Consider the following 23,998-nt stretch of genomic DNA (forward strand, 5'->3'; position numbering starts at 1 on the left):
TGGATGTCCAAATGTTTGAATGCTTACAAGGTGGTGCTAACTTTTTGGAATGACTGGTTGTTGATGAAACATGGTTACGCCACTATGATCCTGAGACAAAACAACAGTCCATGCAATGGCGGCACTCAGGTTCTCCAAAACCAAGGAAATTCAAGATCTAAAAATCAGCAGAAGTGGTAATGGCCGCAGTGTTTGGGATCAGAAAAGTGTTGTAATGACTAACTATCTTCCAAGGGGCCAAACAGTTAATGCAGAGTGCTATTGTAACTTGCTGTGCCAATTAAAGGAAGCTGCAGAAAGGAGGTTTTTTGCAAGACAATGCACCTGCTCACAAGGCTGGCAAAACGATGGATGTTTTGATGCATTTGGGGTTTCAGTGCATAGACCATCCACTCTACTCACCAGATCTTGCTCTATCTGACTATTTTCTGTGTCCAAACTTTAAAAAGTGATTCAGAAGTGATTACAGCAGTGGAACAGTATTTCAGTGACCAGACATCAGAGTATTTTTTAGAAGGGTTACAGAAACTTCAGCCATGATGTGCCAAATGTTCTCCCCTGATGATTTTAAGATTTTAGTTTATCATAATTATTATGTTTGTTTTAATTCATGTGAACCGTTTAGTTCTTAAGCCGTATAGAAAAATTTTTAATAAATAAATTACAAGTTATTCCATATATTCACCCCTAGGTTTCATGGCTCCTCATCATTCCATTCTTTGTTGGGCTGCGAACTTTTCAGCACCCCCTCATATCAACCTAGCAGGGAGAGAAGATGGCCAGAAGGAGTCAGATCTATGATAACAGCAAGAGTCCATTAGAACAACGTCCACGGCACTGAACTTCCAAAAAGGGAATTACGAAGGGATGAGACTCATGGTGGGAAGAAGATTAAGAAGAGGATAAGCACTGTAAAAACGCTAGAGCAAGCATGGTCCCTTTTTAAGGACACAGTCACCGAGGTGCAAAATCTATTTATACCGCGTATCAACAAGGGATCCAAGAGGAAAAAGAACAAGGAACCGGCGTGGCTAACTGTAGCAGTGAAAGAAGCGATCAGAGACAAGAAGATTTCGTTTAAGGAATGGAAAAGGTCAAAAACGGATTGAAAACTGGAAAAAGCACAAACATCAAAGCAAGTGCCATAAGGCGGTAAGAGGGGCCAAAAGAGTCTAAGAGAAGAAAATAGCCAAGGAGGCAAAAAACTTCAAGCCGTTCTTTTGATATATTAAGGGGAAACGACCCGCGAAGGAAGCGATGGGGCTGTTGGATGACCACGGAATAAAGGGAGTGCTAAAGGAGGACAAAGCCATCACCGACAAACTGAACACATTCTTTGTGTCTATATTTACCAAAGATGATATACACAACATACCGGAAGCCGAAAGGCTATACACAGGAAACGAAGATGGTAAACTCACTGGGTTGACTGTCAGTCTAGAAGAGGTATGCAGGCAGATTGATAGGCTTAAAAACGATAAATTCCCTGGACCGGATGACATCCATCTGAGGGTAATCAAGGAACTGAAAGGGGTTGTACCTGAACTGCTTCAACTAATAACCAATCTGTCGATCAAATCAGGAAGGATTATGAAAGACTGGAAAGTGGCGAATATTACGCCGATCTTCAAGAAAGGTTCGAGGGGAGATCCGGGAAACTACAGACTGGTGAGTCTGACTTCAGTACCGGGAAAGATGGAAGAGGTGCTGATAAAGGACCGCGTCATTGACCATCTTGACGGACACAGTCTGATGAGGACCAGCCAGTACGGCTTCAGCAAAGGAAGACCTTGCTTGATGAACTTGCTGCACTTCTTTGAGGGAGTTAACAGGCAGATAGACAAGGGTGACCAGGTCAACATTGTATATCTGGATTTTCAGAAGGCGTTCAACAAGGTCCCGCATGAACAACTACTTCGAAAAAATGTGAGCCATGGAATTGAGGGTGAAATACTCACGTGGACTAAAAACTGGTTGGCGGATAGGAAACGAGAGTGGGGGTAAATGGACAATTCTCGGATTGGAAAAGCGTCACGAGTGGAGTGCCGCAGGGTTCGGTGCTTGGACCTATGCTCTTCAAAATATTTATAAACGACCTGGAAATTGGTACAAGCGAGGTGATAAAATTTGCAGACGATACAAAGTTATTCAGAGTAGTGAAGACACAGAAGGATTGCAAAGACCTGCAACGTGACATAAACACGCTCCGAGAAATGGGCCGTGACATGTCAAATGAGGTTTAACATGGAAAAGTATAAGATGATGCATGTCGTTAACAATAATCTTATACACAAATGCAGGATGTCCAGTGCAGTACTCGGAGAGACCCCCCAGGAAAGAGTCTTGGAAGTACTGGTAGGCAAGTTGATGAAGCGAACAGAATGCTAGGAATGATTAAGAAGGGGATCACAAACAGATCGAAGAAGGTTATCATGCTGCTGTACCAGGCCATGGTACGACCCCACCTGGAATACTGCGTCCAGCGCTGGTCACTGAACATGAAGAAGGACACAGTACTACTCGAAAGGGTCCAGAGAAGAGTGACTAAAATGGTTAAGGGGTTGGAGGAGTTGCTGTACAGTGAGAGATTAGAGAAACTTGGCCTCTTCTTCCTTGAAAAGAGGAGACTGAGAGGGGACATGATCGAAACATTCAGGATAATGAAGGTAATAGACTTAGTAGATAAAGACAGGTTGTTCACCCTCTCCAAGGTAGGGAGAATGAGAGGGCACTCTCTAAAGTTAAAAGGGGATAGATTCCGTACAAACATAAGGAAGAGTGGTAGAAAACTGGAACGCCCTTCCGGAGGCTGTTATAGGGGAAAACATTCTCCAGGGATTCAAGACAAAGTTAGACAAGTTCCTGCTAAACCAGAACGTATGCAGGTAAGGCTAGACTCAGTTAGGACTCTGGTCTTTGACTTAAGGGCCACCGCCAGCAGCGGAAATTCTTATGGAGTTGTTTCTTAGGGAGTTGTATCTGTATTAGAACTTCTGTTCGTATCTAGAGTTGGATTCGTCTATGTGGATTTTGAACTGGTTATCATGTGAAGCACTTTATGAAACACCTGCACTTGCACCTTATGGACTAGTTTTTCATGAATTGGGATTGATAACACCTGGACTTCAAAGTTTTTTCTATTTTGATACATTCTTTATTTATTCACTGGTTTTAGGCACGGATGATTGAATGATGTATGATGATTTTCCTGCCAACATTTGTAAATCTATTATTGTTTGTAATTTGTGATTGATGTTTGATGAATTTTATGATAATATTAATATTTAAATGCAATAATATGAATTAAAGCAAATCTTGTTAGTAAATTAATGAATTTGGATTCTCTTATAATAATATGATATTGAATAAATCTAAGACATAACATGGTAAGGTTTTGACAATGTGCCTGTGTCAGGAGTCCCTGATATCTATCAATATGCAACATAAAAATCACACTTTAATGCATGCATAAAAACAAAAACATAATAAAACAAATGTCAATTTGTCCTTTAGATATCCATATACATCAATAAGGGCACACACATAATAAGTAGTACATGGACATTACTCAGTCAATAGCAGCAGTCACTTTTTTAAAGTGCGGTTGCCTGCTAAATTAACACAGATATTCAAAGCCAGCATTGAATATTCAAGGCTATCTGGGCATGTGATAGCCGCTGGCTATTATGTGGGTGGCAGCTGAATTTTCATCATCCAGTGAATGTATTCCTACCTCATCTCCAATTTCGCTCTCCATCTTAGACCTTCCCAATATGACAAGATCCCTCTCTCAACTCCCTGAACAATTTTCTTTTCCGGATTCGGATCCAAGATGGCGACAGCATAGGTTGGCTGTGCGTTTGCTCCAGTGAGTTTCCTATTTAGTACAGATTTTTCCAGCGCTGTATTCATAATTTCCTACCTGAGAAATGCCGGAGGAGAGGGAGAAGCGTCGTCGGTGCCTCATGATGCTCCGGCTACATCGAGGAACTCATTAGGCGCATGCAGGGCATGCCGATAGCATGAGAGACCTCCCTGCTGGAGACGCTGCAAAGAAGCAGCACGCAGCAATCCTCCTTGGAGTTTGAGACGACCTTCAGTCCTGATATGAGGGTACTGCCCCCGCATCCCCAGACTACCAGTTCCCCATGGGAGGAGGAGCTTCCAGGAGTCAGAGTGCTTCCTCCTCTGGAGGCAGTGGAGATCACTAAGGGGAATGGAGATTCGGGTTCCCATTTTTTCCAAGGGAACCTGAATATGGATTTGGAGGACTTAACATATGCCGGGGCTGGTTCAGCCCAGCCAGAACAGCAACGGGAAGACTTGCCAGTGGGTGAGCAAAAATTATCACATTTACAATTTCCTCAACTTCATAGGCCCCAGGAAGTAACTCTGGACGCCTTGTGGGACTTGGTAGCTAACATACCTAAAACTATAGTTCCCCAATTTCAGCAGATGGAAGCTCGATTTAAAGAGCATGATAGAGATATCTCTGACTTGGAAAAAAAAACTTGTGATTTTAAATCACAAGTAGAAATTCAGCAACAAGACATTAAATCTTCAAAACTAATACAGGAGACACTAATTAAGGACAATACGAATTTAAGAAGAAAACTTGAATCACTTGAAAATTTCTCTAGAAGTAATAATCTTAGACTGATTAACTTGCCTAGGATTGCTACAACAACTCCTAGGGAAAAGTTGAATCGTTACTTAATGGAAATATTGGAAGTACCTGAGTCCTCTATACCTCCACTTATACAGGTTTACTATCTTCCTGTTAAGGACCAAAAGAATTTACAAGAAGTGATGCAAGATCCACTGGATGTATCAGCCTTATTAGAGACTTCGGATAGGGAAGTAGCTACTCCGGCTAACTTGCTTCTTACAGTCACTCTCACCCTAGACAAAACTTGGCTTTTAAAATTATACTTTAAAAATAAGCACAAAGAGTTCTTGGGTTTGAAAGTTCAAATGTTTCCTGATTTGGCCAGGGACACACAGAGGTGTAGGAAAGAATTTCTTTTATTAAGACATGGTATTACAGCCTTGGGCGCTATTTTTTTTCCTTCGATACCTTTGTAAATGTATAATTCATTATAAATCATATAAATTTGTTTTTCTTTGAACCCTCACAACTAACAACATTTCTGTCTCTGTCGAGGCTGGAGAATCCTTTATGAAGGATAGATGGCTGCCCATAGCACAGTTTAACCTATAACTGTTTTCTCCTAACAAATAAATTGCTTTAACTCTGTTTTAATTTAATTTTGGATCCTATAAGGACTTGAGCTGGATTTAAGCTAGGAAAATTTTTTCTTTTGAATCTGTATAATTTTTGTTTTGGATGGTTTTCCTTTACCTCTTGAATCATGCTTTCTGTACAAGTTAAATATTGATTATGTATATTTGAAAATCTATAAATAAATAAATTTTTAAAAAACCAAACAATTTTCTATTCCCCCTCCCAACCCACCCAACATGACAAGCCCACACACACACACATATACATAAGAACATAAGAAACGCCTTCACCGGATCAGACCTAGGTCCATCTTGTCCGGCAATCCGCACACACGGAGGCCCAGTTAGGTGCTCCTTGTTGGAGACCCGGGTTTCCCTATCCCCGGCTATGATTTGCAAGAAGGTGTGCATCCAACTTGCACTTGAAACCCTGAACACTAGTCTCCTCCACAAGCTCCTCTGGGAGAGCATTCCAAGCGCTCACCACTCGCTGTGTGAAAAAGAACTTCCTGATATTTGTATTGAACCTGCTGCCACACAGTTTCAGGCTATGACCTCTTGTCCGTGTCACGTCTGAAAAAGTCAGTAATGCTTCTTTCTGATCTATTATGTCAAATCCTTTTAATATTTTAAAAGTCTCTATCAAATCCCCTCTCAATCTTCTCTTTTCGAGGGTGAACAGTCCCAGTTTTCTGAGGCGTTCCTGGTAGCTCAAATTCTCCATACCTTTGACTAGTTTCGTGGCTCGCCTCTGCACCCTCTCCAGCAGAGTTGTATCTTTCTTGAGGTATGGAGATCAGTACTAGACACAGTATTCTAAGTGTGGTCTGACCATTGCTCTGTAAAGTGGCATTATGACGTCCTCCGACCTACTCGTGATCCCCTTTTTAATCATACCCAACATCCTGTTAGCTTTCTTTGCTGCCGCCGCACATTGAGCCGATGGTTTTAGGGTTCTGTCTATCAGGACTCCCAAGTCCCTTTCTTGTTCGCATTCGGTTAATGTCACTCCCAATAATCTATATTCATGTTCTTTGTTCTTCTTTCCCAGATGCATCACCTTGCATTTGTCTATATTGAAATTCATTTGCCACTTTATCGCCCATTTTTCCAGCTGATTCAGATCCTTCTGAAGATCCTCGCAGTCCCTTGGAGAACCAACCCCCCGACATAGCTTTGTATCATCTGCAAACTTGATTATATTGCACGTCGTTCCCTCCTCAAGGTCATTTATAAAAATGTTGAACAAGATGGGCCCAAGAACCGAGCCCTGGGGCACGCCACTAGTCACCTTCTCCCAATCCGAGAATTTCCCATTTATGATCACCCTCTGTTTTCTGTTCTCTAGCCATTTGCCGATCCATCTGTGCACTTCTCCTCCTATTCCATGACTTAGTAATTTACTCATAAGCCTTGCGTGCGGGACCTTGTCAAACGCCTTCTGGAAGTCCAAGTAAATTATGTCCACCGGGTCTCCAGTGTCGATTTGCTTGTTCACCTTGTCAAAAAAATGAATTAAATTTGTCAAACATGACTTCCCTTTCCTGAAGCCGTGTTGACTAGCACTTATTAGGTTGTGCTCTTCCAGGTGTTGTACTATGGTATCTTTAATTAGTGCTTCAATTATCTTCCCAGGAACTGATGTGAGACTCACAGGTCTATAGTTTCCCGGTTCACCTCTTGATCCTTTCTTGAAAATTGGGATGACATTTGCTATCCTCCAGTCATCTGGTATTTGCCCGGTTCTGATTGACATGTTAGCTAAGGATTGTAATTGTTCTCCTATTTCTTTCTTAAGTTACTTTAATACTCTTGGGTGAATACCGTCCGGTCCAGGGGCCTTGTCACTTTTAAGTCTATCAATATGAAAGTATATCATGTCCAACCCCACATGTACTGTTGCGAGCCTCTCCTCTATGCTTCCGGCGAATATCTTCTTTGTTTCTGGCATTGTTGTAGTGTCCTCATTTGTAAAGACAGAGGCAAAGAATGAATTTAACTTATCGGCAACCTGTTTGTCTTCTTTAATTGACCCTTTTTTTCCTTGGTCGTCTAGAGGACCCACTGCCTCTCTTGCTGGTTTCTTTCCTTTAATATATCTATAAAAGGGCTTGAAGTTTTTGGTTTCTTGCGCTATCTTCTCTTCATAGACTCTTTTGGCGTCTCTTACCGCTTTATGACACTTTTTCTGGTCGATTTTGTGGCAGTTCCAGGCCTCCGTCGTTTTTTCACGTTTCCATTTTTTAAATGAGTTCCTCTTATCCCTCACTGCATCCTTCACCTCTTTGGTTAGCCAAGCTGGTTCTCCTTTGTTCTTTTTTCGCCTTCCTTTGGATATCTTTGGTATGTAAAGATTCTGTGCTTCTGTAATGGTGGTTTTCAGTAGAGTCCATGCTTGATCAACTGTTTTGATTTCTGCTTTCCCCTTCTTGAGCCGTTTTTTAACCATGGTTCTCATGCTGTCATAATTCCCTTTTTTGAAGTTAAAGGTTGTGGCTTTAGTCTTGATTGGATTCCCTTTTCCAATGCCAATAGTAAAATTGATCGTATTGTGATCACTTGTCCCCAGCGGGGCCGTAATCTCTACATCTGCTGTCCTTCCAGTAATGCCATTTACGACCAAGTCCAGGATTGCATTTCCTCTTGTGGGTTCTCCCACCAATTGTTCAAGGAAGCAATCTCCTATCACTTCCAGGAATCTTGTTTCCCTAGCGCAGATTGATGTCCCCATTTTCCAGTTTATCCCTGGAAAGTTGAAGTCCCCCATGATCGTTACATTCCCTGATTTACATCCTCGGTTAATTTCCTCCATTTCTTTATCTGTTTCTTCAATCTGTCCGGGGGGGTCGATAATAGAGGCCGCTGGGGACAAGTGATTTTAGTGTCTGCTTCTTTTTGTCCAGGAATCTTTATCCAGAGGGACTCCAGCTTCCCATTTGCTTCCGTCTCCCCTACTCTAATAGATTCTATCCCTTCTTGGACGTACAGGGCAATACCCCCCCCTTTTGCCCAATCCTAACTCTTCTGTATAGCTTATATCCATCTAATGCCGTGTCCCATTCATTTTCTTCATTCCACCATGTTTCTGTTATTCCTATGATATCCAGTTGTTTTCTTTTTGCTAGTTCATCCAGTTCGCCCATTTTGTTTCCTAAGCTTCTGGCATTCGTGTACATACATTTGAGATTTGTTTGTGCTAATTTCCTGGATTTAGTGGTCCTCGCTTTCCTTTTTGTATCTATCTGCTCTTTCTCATTGCCTTTTGTAGTTTCTTCCTGTAATTCCCCTATAGTTTTGCGGTTGCTTGTAGTTTCCTCCTCCGGATATCCTGGTGTCCGGGCTATCGACTGGTTGTCGACTGTCGGCTCTCCCCTGATCTCTAGTTTAAAGCCCTCTCAATGGACTTCTTCATATTCTCAGCCAGGACTCTAGCTCCCTGTTTGGTGAGGTGTAGGCTGTCCTTCCTATAGTACCTGCTACTTCCTCAGAATGTTGTCCAGTTTCGCACAAAGTCGAAACCCTCTTCTCCGCACCATCTCATCCATGCGTTGACTTCTCTCAGTTCATTCTGTCTTATTACGTCCGCTCTTGGTACCGGGAGGATTTCTGAGAAAGCCACCTTCACCTCTCTGACCTTCAATTTCCTTCCGAGTGAGCGGAGTTGGTCCTTCATTTCCTCCCTGTTGTATTTCCGTCCGCTAACATCGTTGGTTCCCACGTGTATAATCACGGCGGTATCCATTCCTCCTGCGTCGTCTATGATCCTGCTGGCCACATCCTTCACTCTTGCACCAGGCAGGCAGGTGACCAGTCTATCCTCTCTTCCTCCTGCAGTGTGGCTATCCACATTTCTTATGATGGAATCTCCAATTATGATCCCAATCTTCCTCTGTTGGAGATTCCTCGGTGGTCTTAAGTCCGTATCCATGGTGTAAGTCCTGTCATCCTCCTTCTGTGGTGCAACCCCAGATTAACAATCATCTCAGTTGAGTAAGTGGACATTTACGGCCTCCGTTTCTACCTTCCCATCAATTTGATTGGCGCCTCCTTCCGTTTCAATTTTTCCATGCTCCTGGTTTGTTTGGTTGCTGATCTCAAGCCCTGGAATCTCCACAATCTGCTGGTGGGCATCCTCGATGTATCTCTCCAGTTCCTCAATCATTTCACAAGTGTTGGACTCCACAGGCAACCTCTCCTGTGTGCGCTTTTCCTCTTTATGAGAAGTTCTTCTAGTTCCTTCACAGTTCCTTCCAACAACCAGACTTGCTGTTTCAGGCTTTCCAGCTCCCTGCACCGACTGCAAATGTATGCCGTAGTCCCTGAGGGGAGGTAGTCATACATACTGCAGCCTGTGCAGAAGACTGGAAAGCACATCTTCTGACTTCCATGGATACTCGTACTCTGCTCCTCCTTTGAGCTGCCTGTGTCTTATGTGTGAATCCTTTTATACCAGTGAGATGTGTGTGTAGTCCTCCTTTCGTACAGATTAGTATGCTTCGTGGCTCTTTCTTAAGGCGTCTTCGCAAAGGCGCTCTCGCTAAGGCGAGCGCCTTTGCCGCTCGCCTTCGCCGCGCGCCGAACAGCTGCGCGCCGTTGGCCCCCCCCTTTTAATGGGGGAGCCGAGTCGCGCTGTTTATGACGCGCTGGGGGTGGGCGGAGTAGATATATATGACTATTCCTGGTAGTCTAGGGGGCCATCTGGGCAGAAGTGAACCTCACTTGCTTCTGCCCCTGGCTGTAAAATGTCATCGACAACCTCTAGTGGTCAAGGTTAGACATTAGTGTTAGTACTTTGAGAATACCACCTGATGTCATGGCTGCCATTTTATAGCTGGAACAGTGAGTGCTGGCTGATATTCCATGCCAGCACCCACATAGCTAAGTAACCAAAGTTAGAACAGTCCATTGCATAAAATAGAACATGTGGTAATAAATGCATCAATATGGTAGCAGATTTTAATAAATCTAGGCATTAGTGAAGTGGCCTAGTTATCAATAAGATGCCTATGATAATTAATATACTGTATACTCAAATATAAATCTAGATTTTTAGGCCAAAAAAATGGGAGTCTTAGTTTATATTTGAATCTTCCCTCTCTGATGCATCACAGCCCTATCTCCGGGCCTACCTTAAGCCCTGCTGGTCCAGGGCATGAGCAATCTCCTGTACTCCTACCCCATACAGTATCACTAAAAATGGCTGATATGAGTTCCTACAGTGGTTAATATGGTTATTTACTGCCTTTTCATGAAGAGGTTCACCCAAAGCAATTACAAAACATTGAATAGTAATCAGGTACTCTTAACTATTTCCCTATCTGTCCCTTCAGGTTCACAATCTAACTATGGTACCTAGGGCAATCGAGGGATTAAGTGGCTTGCCCAGAGTCACAAGGAGCAGGCTGGGATTGAACTGACAACCTCAAGGTGCTGAGGCAGCAACTCTAACCACTAGGCCACTCACTCCCACAGTATTTTTATTTATTTATTTATTTAGATTTTTATCCTATCCTCCAGTAATCTTGCAAAACTGATCTGAGTTTGGCTTATATTCGAGTCAACCTTTCTTTCCCCTTTACCTCAATTTATATTTAGATAGGTTTATATTTGAGTATATACGGTACTCATTAACCTATATACTTTAGTGAACTGGCCTATTGTTTTCTAGCTGAGAAAATAGGATTAATTGAATACATTATATTTTCAGGGCAGTGCTCCCCTGGATATTTCTCTGTGGATGGTTTTAAGCCATGTAGATTCTGCCCACTTGGCACATATCAACCTGAACCAGGACGGACCTTGTGCTTTCCATGTGGTGGTGGACTTGTCACAAGATATGAGGGTGCCATTTCATTTCAGGATTGTGAAACAAAAGGTAAACAATTTTTTCAATTATACAGATATATGGTAAAGAGCATTATATTTTCACTGACATTTTATAAATATTAATTAACATGTTACACCTAACAGACGTCATATACAGTAAGAATGATTTGTTGCTGTGAACTAGCAATCATAATTCTCTTCAGAAATATTTTGAATTCCATTATCAATGAAAATAAATGAAAAGCATTCTGTAATCACTGAGAAGCACTAGATATTCCTATGCGGTCACTGATACCCAGGGCAGAGTCTGATGAATGCATTCACTGCTTATAGAATGGGCAGTTATGCTGTCATTTGACATTTGGTTGGAAGGAAAGAAAACGTATGATGTTACCCAATATTGGACATATGTACTGAAGAAAGTAAATTCTGAAAAATAAAATACATGTACAAGAAAGAGGAAGTTAGGCAAAAATCTAATCTAATCTAAACCTTAAGTTTATATACCGCATCATCTCCATGAGAATGGAGCTCGACACGGTTTACAAGAACTTAAAATAGTGGGTAGAGAAGAAGAAAAAATTACATGAACTTATGTGTAGAAGGGGGGAGAGAAAGGGGGGAAGGATAGAGCTACAATTTGCTGAAAAGCCAGGTTTTCAGTTGTTTGCGGAATAACTGAAGGGAGCTCAGGTTCCACAGCGGGGTGGTGAGGTCGTTCCAAAGACCTGTGATTTTGGAGAGAAGGGATTTTCCCAGTTTGCCTGAATAGTGGATGCCGCATGGAGAGGGGAAGGCTAGTTTAAGCCTTTGGGCAGTTCTGGAGGAGTCGGGACTGGAGGAGTTGAAAGACAGTGGGATAAGAGGAGGCAGGATTCCGTGAATGATCTTGAAAGCCAGGCAGGAACATTTGAAATGGATTCTGGAGATTATTGGGAGCCAGTGAAGTTTGGCAAGGAGTGGGGAGGCATGGAAAAGTTAAGAGAGGCTGGTTGAGTAGCCAGGAAAGCAAAGATACAAATGGCTGACACGGTAAAACAGGGAGACAAAACATTTTTTAGATATATCAGTGATAGAAATAAGTTCATAAGTGGCATTGTGAGACTCAAAGGTAAAGGGGAGGAATATGTAGAAGCTGATAAAGAAAAGGCTGAATTGCTTAACAGATATTTCTGTTCTGTGTTCACGGCTGAAGATCCAGGAATGGGAACACAAAAGACAAATGCGAATAGGGATGATGGAGTGGTAGACCGTGATCAAGTTGTGTTCGTGAGGAGTTAGCTAAATTAAAGGTAGAAAAAGCGATGAGACCGGATGGTACATCCAAGGGTACTGAAGAAACTTAGGGAAGTTCTGGTGGTTCCGCTAACCAACCTTTTCAATGCTTCTCTAGAGTCGGGAATGGTACCGGAGGACTGGAGAAGGGCCGATGTAGTCCCTCTACACAAAAGTGGAAGTAAGGAAGAAGTAGTGAATTACAGGCCTATAAGTCTGACTTCTTAGGTAAGCAAATTAATGGAAATGCTTTTAAAATAGAGAATGGTGAAGTTTCTGGAATCCGGTGGATTACAGGACCAGAGGCAACATCTGATCAATTTCTTTGACTGGGTGACCAGAAAATTGGGTAGAGGGAGTGCGCTAGATGTGGTATATTTAGATTTTGGCAAAACCTTTGACATTGTTCCACAAAGACGTCAAATAAACTAAGTGCTCTTGGGAAGGGCCCCAAAGTGATGGGCTTGGTCAGGAACTGGTAAAGTGGAAGATGACAGAGGGTAGTGGTCAATGGAGATCACTTTTGAGGAAAGGGATGTTACCAGTGGTGTGCCTCAAAGTTCTGTTCTTGGGCCTGTTCTTTAACATTTTTATAAGCAATATTGCTGAAGGGCTATCAGGTAAGATTTGCCTTTTTATGGATGATACCAAAATCTGCAATAGAATAGACACCCCGGATGGTGTGAATAACATGAAGAAAGACTTAGCGAAGCATGAAGAATGGTTTGAAATTTGGCAGTAAAAATTGAATGCCTAGAAATGCAAGGTCATACATTTGGGCTGCAAAATCCTGAAGGAACAGTACAGTTTAGGGAGTGAAGAACTTATGTGCACAACAGAATAGCAGGACTTGGATGTGATTGTTTGTGATGATCCTAAGGTGCAAACAGGTTGAAAAGGTGACGGCGAAAGCTGGAAGAATACTAGGGTGCATAGAAAGAGGTATGGCCAGTAGAAAATAGGAGGTATTGATGCCCCTGTATAAGTCTCTGGTGAGACCTCATTTAGAATATTGTGTACAATTCTGGAGACTGCACCTTCAAAAAGATATAAAAAGGATGGAGTTGGTCCAGAAAAAGGCTACTAAAATGGTGCATGGTCTTCATCATAAGGCATATGGGGACAGACTTAAAGATCTCAATAAGTATACTTTAGAAGACAGGCGGGAGAGGGGAGATATGATAGAGACATTTAAATACCTATGTGGCATAAATGCGCATGAGTCAAGTCTTTTTTATTTGAAAGGAAGCTCTGGAATGAGAGGGCATAGGATGAAATTAAAAGGATCCTCTACCTCTAGTAAATCCATGTTGCTTCTGGTCCTGTAATCCACTGGATTCCAGAAACTTCACCATTCTCTATTTTAAAAGGCTCAGGAGTAATCTAAGGAAATACTTTTTTACAGAAAGGGTGGTAGATGTGTGAAACAGCGTCCCGGTAAAAATGGTGGAGACAGAGACTGTGTCTGAATTCAAAAAAATGTGGGATCTCTTAGAGAGAAGAAGAGATAATGGTTAATGCAGATGGGCAGACTAGATGGGCCATTTGGCCTTTATCTGCCATTATGTTTCTAAGAGATCAGAAATGCTGGTCTTATTTTAGAATTGCATGTTGACAAGGAGAAAGGTTGGTAGGCAGGAGACATAGAAACTTCTCTGCCTTCTAAAGCTTACATTTATAGCTCTCAAACCACACTTGAGGTAATTAATTCTATTCAAGAAAATTATCAGATCTGCAAAAATACAAAAGAAATGATCTGTGGTAAATCTGGAGAGTGTATAATATATAATATGTCTGAAAAAAAACCAGTTTCAAATTGCCTCTTAAAGCTAAACATAAAATTTGTGGTTTGAAAACAGTCAACAATTGCAATTTTTGGCTTAAGTCAAACACCTGTTCCAGACTTCAAGTTCCCTAATTCTGGGGGGCCCAACTTCCTTTCTTAAAAGTATTTAGAATAGCTGCTATAAGCATAGTTTGTTTGCACATATGACAATCTGTTTAGCCGTTTTCCCAAATTCAATGGAATCTACTACAGTAGCATTTGTCAATAACTCCTATATCCAAGCGACTGAAATGCAAGGGGCCCAGGGAAAGGACAAAGCAAAATGGACAGCTTTGAAAAAAGAAGATGGAACTTCTATCTACATGTGAGTTGTCTACAGACCTCTCACACAATCGGAGCAACTTGATAAAGATCTGGTTCCAAATATCCAGAAGTGCTATTGCTGGATGTGGATTGGAAAGTGCTGGGCAATGCCATGTACCCCCAACAAGCAATTCACGTACCCCTAATGGTACATTTACCACATGTTGAGAAACTCTGATCTGCACCACCCACACACTTCTTTTCCCAGTCAGTCCTCAACAGTCTCTGTTTCCTATTTCTTTCTTTCCTCCACCTGCTACAGTTTCTCTTCCTCCCTCCTCCCTAATCATCTCTCTACCTGTAGGAATATATACTTGCAGATGCCAAAGGTGGCCCATCCCAAAGCTGGACTAGAGATTGAAGGCCAATGAGTGATATTTTTCTCACAAGTCACATCCATGTCTAAAACCCATTCTGGCAGAAGCATATTCCAAAAACTGACACATTCTAAGCAATAAATAGAAAATATAATTATTTTCTCTATTTGTTGACAGCTCATTTAATTTTTCTTATTGTGTTGATCCCAGTCTCTGGTTTCTGCTTTTCTCTTTTTTTACTTGTAACTGTCTTCCCAGAGCCTCCTTATCAATTTGGCACTTCATTTCATGTCTACCATCCATCTTCTCTCTGCATTCCTATTTATTTGATCCAGCATCACACCTGTCTTACTGCCATGTTGAGTATCTCCCATCTCTGTGTTCCTATTCTTGCCTTGTCCACCATAACTCTTCTGTGCCCCTATGCACCCCGCTTTGTGCCAGCATCTCCCCCTTTCTCTTCCTTTCCTCCTGTATCCTCCCCTCCTTCTGCCTGCCCTCCCAAGGGTCCAGTAAGTGTTCCTTTCTCTTCCTTCTTTCCTGTTCTATATCCCCTTTGCATGACCAGCACCTCTCCTTCCTTCTTTTCCTGAGAGTCATGGCAGCTCTCTCCTTCTTTGTCCTTTCCCCCCTCCATGTGCAGCACCTCTTTCCCTCTCCATGCCCATTCTCTTCCTCACCTTCTCACTGGATTTCTTTCTTCCCTACCTGACCTCCCTGTCCAGTACCCCTCTCCCTCCTTGTCTCCCCATGATGCAGCACTTCTCCCTCCTTTATTCTCCTCTCACCTCGCAGTCTTTCCCTTTTCTCCTTTCCACAGTTAATCTTTCTCTGCATTGTTAGCACTGTCAGCAATAGCAGGCTGCTTCAACCAATGCTGGGGTCCTCTCAGCTGTGTCCCATCCTCAAGGAAAGAAGAAGTTGCTTCAGAATGGGTGGGATGCAAATAAAGGAAGGTTCCTGGGATTGGTTGAAGCAATATGCTATTGCTGACGGTGCTGGCAATGCAGAGAAAGATTAACCAAATAAAAAAGGGAGTTACTGAATTTAGAGGACGGGTTGAGGTACTGTGTCAGGGTAAGAGGAAGGAGGATGAGGGGTGTTGCACTTAAGGAGTGAGTGGGGAGAGATGTCTAACCCATAGAAGGATAGAGAAATGAAGGACAGGACTTCCTGCTTCATAGGATGGAAAGGGGAAAAGAATGGAGACTCATATACTGCCTTTTTGTCACTATGGCATTTCAAAGCTGACATTCAAAACAGTGGGCACTGGAGGATTAAGTGACTTGCCAGGGTCACAAGGAGCAGCACCAGGATTTGATCTCACAACTTTTGGGTGGAGAGGCAACAGTTCAGCCAGTGAGCCACAGCCCTTCCATGCACAGATTCTCAAGGCCCTTTGCCGGCCAGTTGTGTAATGCCAGTGATGCAGCTCCCAGAGTCACCTTCTCATGGGAGTGAGGTAAGAGACTAAATAGTTTGAGAGAAAGGGTAGAAAAATAATGGTGGGTGCCATAGTACCTGTGGCTCCCCTTGTTCCAATACCTATGCCATAATAGCACTAACTTCCAGGAAGAACATAACAAGGGCCTACTTAGTGTAACCCTTGTCCCTCTTCGCGGCAAGTCCGCAGGTTCCGGCAAACTACGGGTTGGTACACCCACAACCAGGGCTCACAAAAATAATTTATAAATGGAGCAGTTCTTTAAAAGTCCTCTTGAGCTTGTGGAGGAGGAAGAATGCGAGGCTGGATGCAAGATTTAAAATCTAGCTGACAGAGGGAATGCTTGAGGGTCAGCCATGTGCAGAGCCACTGCCGGCATCCCTGTGCAGCTGAAGGCAGGCAGGAGCTACCCAGCTAGATGGCCCTGAAGAGAGTGCGACCCTGGAGCGAGCAAGTAAGGGAGAGAGGGGACATGATCATGGGACAAAGGAGGGGGGAAGGAGTGCATTGGGACATGAGAAGGACATAAATTTTGGACAAAGGCTGGAAGGAAGGAAGGGGGCATGAACTTGGGACACAGAAGGAAGAGAGGGGCATGAACATGGGACACAGAAGGGAGGGAGGAAGGAGGCACTAACTTGGGAATAGAAAGGGAGAATTACTAGGCATGAATGTGTGAGTGAGAGGGAAAGAAGGAAAATGGTTGGGCATAGAGAAAGGATTGAGGTAGAGATGCATGGGGAAGAGAAGGATGAGAGGGAGAAATGTTGGATATGGTGGTGGAGAAGGAACAGAGACAGATTGAAGGAATGGAGGAATGTTGGACATAGTAATGGAAGGAGAGATGTGTTATGGTGCTGGAGAGGAGAGCTAGATGGAGAAATGGGCATGAGGCTGGTGGGCAGTGGTGAAAAATGCTGCACATGATCTGGAGGATGAGAGAGGGAGAAATGTTGTATGTGGCAGTAAAGAGGGTGGAATAGATGCACCCTGGATCTATCTAACGCTCTTTCTCTTTCCCCCACTCCCTTTGCAGCAAGGTTGGAATGAGAAAAAGACAGATGGACAGTAAGAGAGAGAGAGAGAGAGACATGTTTTCAATGGGCATGGAGGAGAGGGAAAGAAAAGTTGGACTCATGGAGGGACAGAGAAAAATGTTGGTTAGGGAAGGGAATGAGGTCCGGAGAAGAGGAAGCATGCAGGAGGCAGAAATAAGTATTGGATGCACAGTCAGAAGGAAGTGCAACCGGAGACTCATGAAATCACCAGACAACAAGGTAATGATCGAAATTTTGAGAATTTTATATCTGCTGTCTATATTTTGCACTATATTTGTTTATTTTTCTATAGTTGTTTCTGAGGTGACATTGCATATTTTAAAGTCATCTGCCTTGATCTCTTTGAGAAAAAAAATGAATACTGTATTCTGAAAATGATGATTAACATTTTCTCTGCATACTATATGCTTTGTGGTAGATTTTTGGTTTTTTTTTTAATTTTGTGATTACCATTATGTAATAATAAGATTATATTATGTGTATATGAAAAATGAATGGAAGAAATTGTATTACAATGTCTGAATAATCTTTCCTATTGTAATGGAATTCTTATATTACTATATTATTTTTTTGTAAACTGCTTTGTTGTTATTTGTAGTTTAAGTGGTATAGCAAGAATTTTAATAAACATAAACATACTATTATAGGGGTGGGATCAGGAGCAGAGCTTGGGTGGAGTACTTGGTTGATATTTGTTAGACTTAGGGGGTAGAAACACTGGTGTAGATGGGGCAGAATGAACTAGAAAGGACAGAAAGGGGTAAATTCTCTATTACTGCGTTTAACTTAGGCATGCTTTGGACGTCCGATGTAAGTGAATAATTATGGAGTTAAGGGTCTTAATTAATGTTAATTGGGAAATAAACGATACATAGACGTCCCTAAGAGGTAGTTGACAGACTGACATCTACAGAAAGCATAGTCCTGTCTCCAGCTCTGGACATGGGCGTTCCGTGAGCGTTCCGTGGGCGTGCCAAATGGGGACGCTAGATAGGCGCTACCTGAGCGAACGCCTGCGTCTAAATATCGTGTATTATGTAGTCGTAAGAAACCCTGGTCTAACTTGGATTTCAATGCCGTTTCAACTTTCGTAATTGCGGCTCTTTGTTAGACGCGAGGCAAACGTTCGCTGTGTTTTTTCATCAATAATTCCAATAGTGAGTTTGAATAGGTAATTTTCATCTTTTCTCTGTCCTAATAAATATAATGTCAATGGAACACATTATATTGCATGGATAACAAACCACATTTCTGCCCGAACAATAATATAATTTACACATGGCTTTTACAACCCCCTTTTTTTTCTCAACAAACAGCACTGCAATCGGCTCTTTTGAAAGCAAAGAAAAATCAGCACACATTATCAGCACTTAAAAAGAGAATAAACAGATACACACCTTAACATTCAAGCTTCCCTCATTGCAAAATGGAGGTCTTCAGTTGCACAAAAATGACCTCATTGTGACCTCATCAATCTGCACCTTCAAAGTAGTATGCCACTTAAAAGATGTGCTGGGTGTAGAACTCACAACCTCTGGATGTTAGGAGCACAGGCTGGCTCCTAACACATAGAGCTACAGCTGCTTCTACTTAGGTCCATCTCACCACCCTTTCATATCATACTTGACTGAGCTGTCTATGCTCATTAGCTATCATATCAGGATGAACTCAAATAAGTTTAAGCAAAGGAATGCCTAAAGATTTGGAAGGTTTTCAAGTAGAAAACAAATATCAAATATGTATTAAAGAATTGCAGCACAAATGACGCTGATCGGTAAGGGCAAAAAAACACCACTTTTCCGGGTATGACGCCTAAACGGAACAGATTACTTACAGTCATATATCCATTAGTATAGTGCTTAGAATGAAGATTAGCGTGTGAGAAAAATGGAGCTCCACCTCACATGCATTCAAGCACACTTGGGAATATGGGTTTGGGGCTCAGTGAAAGCAGCGCTTTTAACCATTGAGCTACCACTCTTTTGTCTCAGCCTACTATGACATTATAGCTAAACTCCTTTTCCCTTAGCACTTCACTAAGATATGATATGACAAGGGAGCCAGAGACATTGGAGCAAAAGGTGCTGTAGGTCAGTGAGAAAAGGCACTCTACCAATCCTCTGGGCTTTGAGGGTTCAAATCCCAGCCTGTATTTTACTTGTGGCATATCTGCCTTCCAGGTGCACCTTGATGATGCTTTCCACTTCTTATAGGAGTTGAATATAACATAACTGTACAACTTTGCTGTGTAGCAGAAAAATAAACTTTTCCCCCTTCCATGCTAAGAATTTGAGTTCAACTCATCTTATATTTCTCCTTTTAAACATGGCATACTTTGTTAGTTTTTATCATGGTAAAGTATACATTTCTGAAATGGTGAAGAAACAATAATATACAACTGCAGTGTTTTGTCTCCTAGCAGAATTAACTGCCTTTAAGAAGCAGTATAAGCAAATCCAAACTGCTATAAGCACAAGAAAGCATTTCTAGGTCAACACGGTAATGCTCCTGTTCCGATCTCTGACCTCTGAAACTCCCCGGTTCGACTCCCACCTTTGCTCATTTTAATAAGGTCCTAGTTTTATCCTATTAGCTCTTATAACAGGGTCTACATGGTGGACTTTGCCATTTGTAAGGTGCACATTTCCCTTTCCAGGCAAACCTATTTTCAACTTACCATGGCTCGGACATCCTAAGCAGTGATGAGAGCACATTAACCAGGCGATCCACAAATGTCATCTTGCTGTCAGAGGAAAGGTTTCCTCTCATCACTGCTTAGGATGTCCGAGTCATGGTAAGTTGAAAATAGGTTTGCCTGGAAAGGAAAATGTGCACCTTACAAATGGTAAAGTCCACCATGTAGACCCTTTTATAAGAGCTAATAGGAAAAAACTAGGACCTTATTAAAATGAGCAAAGGTGGGAGTCGAACCGGGGAGTTTCAGAGGTCAGAGATCGGAACAGGAGCATTACCGTGTTGACCTAGAAATGCTTTCTTGTGCTTATAGCAGTTTGGATTTGCTTATACCGCTTCTTATAGGCAGTTAATTCTGCTAAGAGACAAAACACTGCAGTTGTATATTATTGTTTCTTCACCATTTCAGAAATGTATACTTTACCATGATAAAAACTAACAAAGTATGCCATGTTTAAAAGGAGAAATATAAGATGAGTTGAACTCAAATTCTTAGCATGGAAGGGGGAAAAGTTTATTTTTCTGCTACACAGCAAAGTTGTACAGTTATGTTATATTCAACTCCTATAAGAAGTGGAAAGCATCATCAAGGTGCACCTGGAAGGCAGATATGCCACAAGTAAAATACAGGCTGGGATTTGAACCCTCAAAGCCCAGAGGATTGGTAGAGTGCCTTTTCTCACTGACCTACAGCACCTTTTGCTCCAATGTCTCTGGCTCCCTTGTCATATCATATCTTAGTGAAGTGCTAAGGGAAAAGGAGTTTAGCTATAATGTCATAGTAGGCTGAGACAAAAGAGTGGTAGCTCAATGGTTAAAAGCGCTGCTTTCACTGAGCCCCAAACCCATATTCCCAAGTGTGCTTGAATGCATGTGAGGTGGAGCTCCATTTTTCTCACACGCTAATCTTCATTCTAAGCACTATACTAATGGATATATGACTGTAAGTAATCTGTTCCGTTTAGGCGTCATACCCGGAAAAGTGGTGTTTTTTTGCCCTTACCGATCAGCGTCATTTGTGCTGCAATTCTTTAATACATATTTGATATTTGTTTTCTACTTGAAAACCTTCCAAATCTTTAGGCATTCCTTTGCTTAAACTTATTTGAGTTCATCCTGATATGATAGCTAATGAGCATAGACAGCTCAGTCAAGTATGATATGAAAGGGTGGTGAGATGGACCTAAGTAGAAGCAGCTGTAGCTCTATGTGTTAGGAGCCAGCCTGTGCTCCTAACATCCAGAGGTTGTGAGTTCTACACCCAGCACATCTTTTAAGTGGCATACTACTTTGAAGGTGCAGATTGATGAGGTCACAATGAGGTCATTTTTGTGCAACTGAAGACCTCCATTTTGCAATGAGGGAAGCTTGAATGTTAAGGTGTGTATCTGTTTATTCTCTTTAAGTGCTGATAATGTGTGCTGTTTTTTCTTTGCTTTCAAAAGAGCCGATTGCAGTGTTGTTTGTTGTTCACTTTTGTTTCCTTGCATCCTAACAGTTCTCAGAAGTGGTGGAATTTGCTGTTTCTCCTCAGCATTCTGCAGCCACAGGTGCATGAGATCCTTTCATTTACTCCTAACTACAAGCCATTCTAGTAGGAATGTGTTTCTTTTGATGCAATATAGGCATTGGCCAACAGCTATGAGTTAAATCAAACTTCAGAGGGCTTGGACAGGTGTTGAAGAATGATCCAGTTAGGGGGGGATGTTTTTGGTGGGGGAGGGTGTTCAGCATGAGAGAGAACAGGTTGCATTAAATATTAGACAATGGCTGCACATAATAAAAGCTGAAGCAAAATATTGATATGTAAAGGCAAGGCTAAAGAGTTACCAGGTGTCCTGGCTGAGAAATGAATATAAACTATTTGCTAACCTTACTCAAGACTTGAACCCCCTGATGTATGGAAGATGAAAAGCAATGCCTTAAGGCATAGAGCTATAGAGGTAACTTTGTTTAGAACATAGAGCTTCGTATCAAAGCTTAGAGATGTGAAGGAAATGACTACAACGTCACTACAGCTGTATATGGCAAAACGACATCCAATGCACATCCAATTAGATTTGAATCCTAACGGTTCCTATGACATCAGCCGCTAATTAGGCGTGCATAGTATATAGAAAGCTTTGGCACAGCCATTTTTCCTATGTAGGACTCCCTCATGTGAGTTGGTGTTTGTGGTGTTCCGTTTCCTCAATGATGAAACTTTGTGCTATGACTTGGCTGTTCTCCTTTATATTCCCTTCTGCCTTTGACACTCCTCCCCACCCCCATTATCTGTATTTCTTTAGTTTATGGATTTTTCTGGGTGTTGGTGTGAGGGATTGGTGAGGACTTAGGTTTTGTGTTAAGTGTGGAGGGGAATCAATTGTTAGGGAAAAGAAGGGACCAGGCCAGGTTACACACAGATGCCCACACTCACCACTCTCCCTGCTTTCATAATGTCATGGTCTGCCCCACCTCCATTTTCCATATCTGCAACTCTCCATGCAAGAAATTCGATTTCCATTTTGGAGCCATGTTGTAAGGTGAAGACATCTTTTCAGGCTACTTGTAGAACACGTTCAAACATAGGACAGCCAATGAGGTGTGATGGGCGTGGTTAGGAAGCGGGACAAGCAACCGCGCCCGAACGGCGCCCAATAGGTATTGAGAAAGTTTTCCCGCCCTACTGACGTCAGACGCTACATAGGTGTGCATGGGTATAAGAAGGTCCAGGTGAGTAGTGTTTCCTTTCTATTCTGTCCTATTGCTTATGCAGATGTTTGAGACTTTACTCTATCTTAGTCTTTTACATTTTTTTTCCTATCTCTGCCTCCCATTTCTCTCTATTCCACAGAGCCATTAACAAGCTACATGTCATTCTAATATGTTGTTTTATCTTTTCTAGAAGCAGCTCAGATAGTAAGTCCAGGTGAGAATGATATTTTGTAAGCTACTTAGGTGTCCTTATAATAGAACTAAAGAAACCAACCAGCAAAAACTGACTTCTCTTTATGGGCTTTCATTGTGTGCTATTGTTTATAATAGTTATTTTATTTCTGATATCTCTTACTCTCCATTCCACAGGGCTGACAAAAATGACTGAGAAGACTGATAAAGACCATGCTGGTAGAAATTTTGCTGGTAGAAATATGGATATGTAAGTAAAATGGATGTGTTCATACATCTGAGAGGGTTTACTCATAGAGCTAAAGTTAATTCTTTGTAGAATCAAATTACAGGCAAGTTAAAATCAGGTGAGGAATGGTTCTGTGTACTAACTCATTGATAAGAATAGGTCTGGTGTGTTGGGGGGGGGGAAACACTGCTATTCAGTGGACATCCAATCAGTGTACATGGTTCAGGTGGAAAACTCCTAATGAGTGCCTAATGGCTGCCATTTTTAATAAGGAGTCTAAAGGTATGTTAACAGCTCTGTTACTTCTAGGTGTGTGTTCTGCCACAACTTCAGTGTTTAATTTTGGAGACATAGGTCTTTGTTAACAGTTTCTCTCTATTCTTCATTTCAGGTTAACTCTGCTCATCACCTATGTGTTTGCCAGAGAGAGACCAGACGAGCAGCTCAGCACACCAGCTTGCACCTAGCCAAACAGTTGTAGGTGAGAATGATATATGGTAACCTTTATTTGCTTACTCTACTATTCTTCACTTGAGTCACTCTTCTGATGAGTGAAATAAATGTTCACAAAGCTAACATGTTTCACACTTCTATTGTTCTCTTCACACAGGTATCCTTGATGACTTTCAGGAACAATAGTAAATTGATAATGTTGGCCTCATAGAACACCATGGCACGCATTCCTGCTGTTATATGCACACAAACTTTTTGTTTTCAGTTAGTCTATTCCCTCACATGAGTTCTAAACAGTAGTAGTGGAGGATTACAGGTGATATTAACCCACACCATCAGCGAGTTAAGGCTATTGCTTTAACAACTATACCACAGTGACATCTAAGCAGCTCAACATAAATGAGGTTAACACTTTGCTTC

General features: G+C 41.9%; 1 protein-coding gene across 6 annotated transcripts in view; it reads left to right on the plus strand.

Moving 5' to 3' along the window:
* Positions 1–23,998, plus strand: part of SCUBE1 (signal peptide, CUB domain and EGF like domain containing 1) — a 545,901-nt gene that overhangs the window by 485,276 nt on the left and 36,627 nt on the right. For all 6 annotated transcript variants that reach the window (XM_033951623.1, XM_033951624.1, XM_033951620.1 and 3 more), the window contains one exon: positions 10,952–11,119. In XM_033951623.1, coding sequence (XP_033807514.1) covers positions 10,952–11,119 — 168 coding nt within the window. The remainder of the gene's footprint in view (positions 1–10,951; positions 11,120–23,998) is intronic.

The sequence above is a fragment of the Geotrypetes seraphini genome, chromosome 7 (genome assembly GCF_902459505.1).
Source record: "Geotrypetes seraphini chromosome 7, aGeoSer1.1, whole genome shotgun sequence".
NCBI lineage: Eukaryota > Metazoa > Chordata > Amphibia > Gymnophiona > Dermophiidae > Geotrypetes > Geotrypetes seraphini.